Genomic DNA, 1,773 nt, shown 5'->3' with positions numbered 1-1,773 from the left:
TTTTTTTTTTTTTTGGCAGAACTGGGGATTGAACTCACACCTTTGCCCTTGCCAGGCAAGTGCTTATTCTACTGAGCCATCTCCCTGGCCCCCATTTCTTTGATGCATTTATTTCACACTTAAATTTTTTTCTGAGCCTATGATATTTATATAAGGTAGGCTGTTCAATATTTGCAGGTCAATTTAATTTCACTAGGAGCCACAATACTGAAGACATTTTATAACAAATAAGATTACCTATTGAGTGCTTTCAAAGTAGCTATTGTGGTCGTACAAATTGGGGAACTAAGTGTTTCTTTAAATAATACTCCTGGTTAAAGGGAAAAAGTTTTCTTGAAAAACTAGCAGTTTCTCTTCCATTTTCCAGTCATTGTTATAAGAAATGCAAGTAGGGATAAAATAGATTAAAACTGATTTAGATAAACTATTTCTAAGTACAAAAAACTTTTTCTAACAGTTTTGTTAACAAGTATTGGCAAATAAAGTGAAATTATTAGTTCCCAGTCCAAAACTACATCTCACCCCTTGAGAAGAAGTAAGTTAGAAGCAGCATCTAAATTATTCACATGTACAGTTACCAGTGCTCATTTTAAGTTTGAGAACATTTCTTTCATCTATCTATCTATCATCCTAAAATCTATCATCCTAAAAATGTAAAGTTGGTTCACACTGAATTTTGAATGTAATATATTTGATCTTTTGCAGAATTTAATTTTTTACAGCCATCAAACTTTGTGAAATTTTATTTTATTTTTTAATTTTTAACTTTTATGGTACCAGCAATTGAACTCAGGGCCTTGCACTTGCCAGACAGGTGTTGTGCTGCTACTATAATGCAGATTTACAAATCATATTTTTATTGCTAACAATATAAATAAAAATATTCATATTTTAAAAGATACAATATTTAATACTGATATCTTCATTTTTATGTACACCAGAAGTCATTCCAGAAAATAAGCTAATAAAAAGTTATTATGTGACTTTGTGCTTTACATTTAATAATTTCCTTTAAGAATATAAATTTTGAGACACTCTAATGAAAAATTGCAGTTTCTGTAATTTTCTACCTTCTTTAGTAAATGTTATTCTTCAGTATTCTCATTTGGAGACATAAATGCTAAATTTAATATTTAGGACACTTTCAAATATCTCTAATACATTGGTCTTTATACTTAAAATGTACATGATATCTTATTTCAAAGAATTTTTTATCTTTTTCAGTAGCTATGTCTGTTCAAATAAAATAAATTATTAGTTTTGGTGAAAGATGTATTACTAAATTGGCAATTACGAACAAAATATTTAATTTTGAAAGCAATAAGTGTAAAAGCAAAATTGTTGACTTCCTTTTACTGTGGTCTGCTGCTTTACATCTACTTAAGAGTAGTGTACTTGCACACAGACCCTCCCACCCGCAGTCCACTCCTTAAGACCCCAGCCCCGGCCCGCAGCCTGGCAGCGCTTCTGACAGGAGAGGCAGGAGCCGTGGTGCAGCTTACCATTCTGGTGGAATGCCTCTCCCTGACAGAGCCTCTGCCGGCCACTGGACGCAGCTTCTGACCCAGCGCTAGAGCTGCTGGACACAGTTAATACAGACTGATTTGCATATCATGCAGCCAAGATTAATAATTCAGAAGACTGGGGATAATTTATTCAGCCAATCATCTAACTCAGAGATAGTCACACAGGAGAACGTCTGTGGAGACACAAAACAGGCACCTCCTTTTGCTCAGAACACATTTAACAGACTTTGAGAACACCACATTTGAA

At 33.7% G+C, this 1,773-nt stretch overlaps 1 protein-coding gene across 1 annotated transcript in view; it reads right to left on the bottom strand.

Moving 5' to 3' along the window:
* Sucnr1 (succinate receptor 1) overlaps window positions 1-1,547 on the bottom strand; it is a 9,666-nt gene extending 8,119 nt beyond the window's left edge. Inside the window, exon 1 of the mRNA XM_023704073.1 lies at window positions 1,503-1,547. Coding sequence (XP_023559841.1) covers window positions 1,503-1,505 — 3 coding nt within the window. The 5' untranslated portion in view covers window positions 1,506-1,547. The remainder of the gene's footprint in view (window positions 1-1,502) is intronic.
* Window positions 1,548-1,773: the final 226 nt, after the last annotated feature.

The sequence above is a fragment of the Octodon degus genome, unplaced genomic scaffold (assembly GCF_000260255.1).
Source record: "Octodon degus isolate 3935 unplaced genomic scaffold, OctDeg1.0 scaffold00186, whole genome shotgun sequence".
Taxonomy (NCBI): domain Eukaryota; kingdom Metazoa; phylum Chordata; class Mammalia; order Rodentia; family Octodontidae; genus Octodon; species Octodon degus.
Note: the sequence above shows the minus strand (reverse complement) of the source record. Positions and strands in the feature narration are given on the sequence as shown.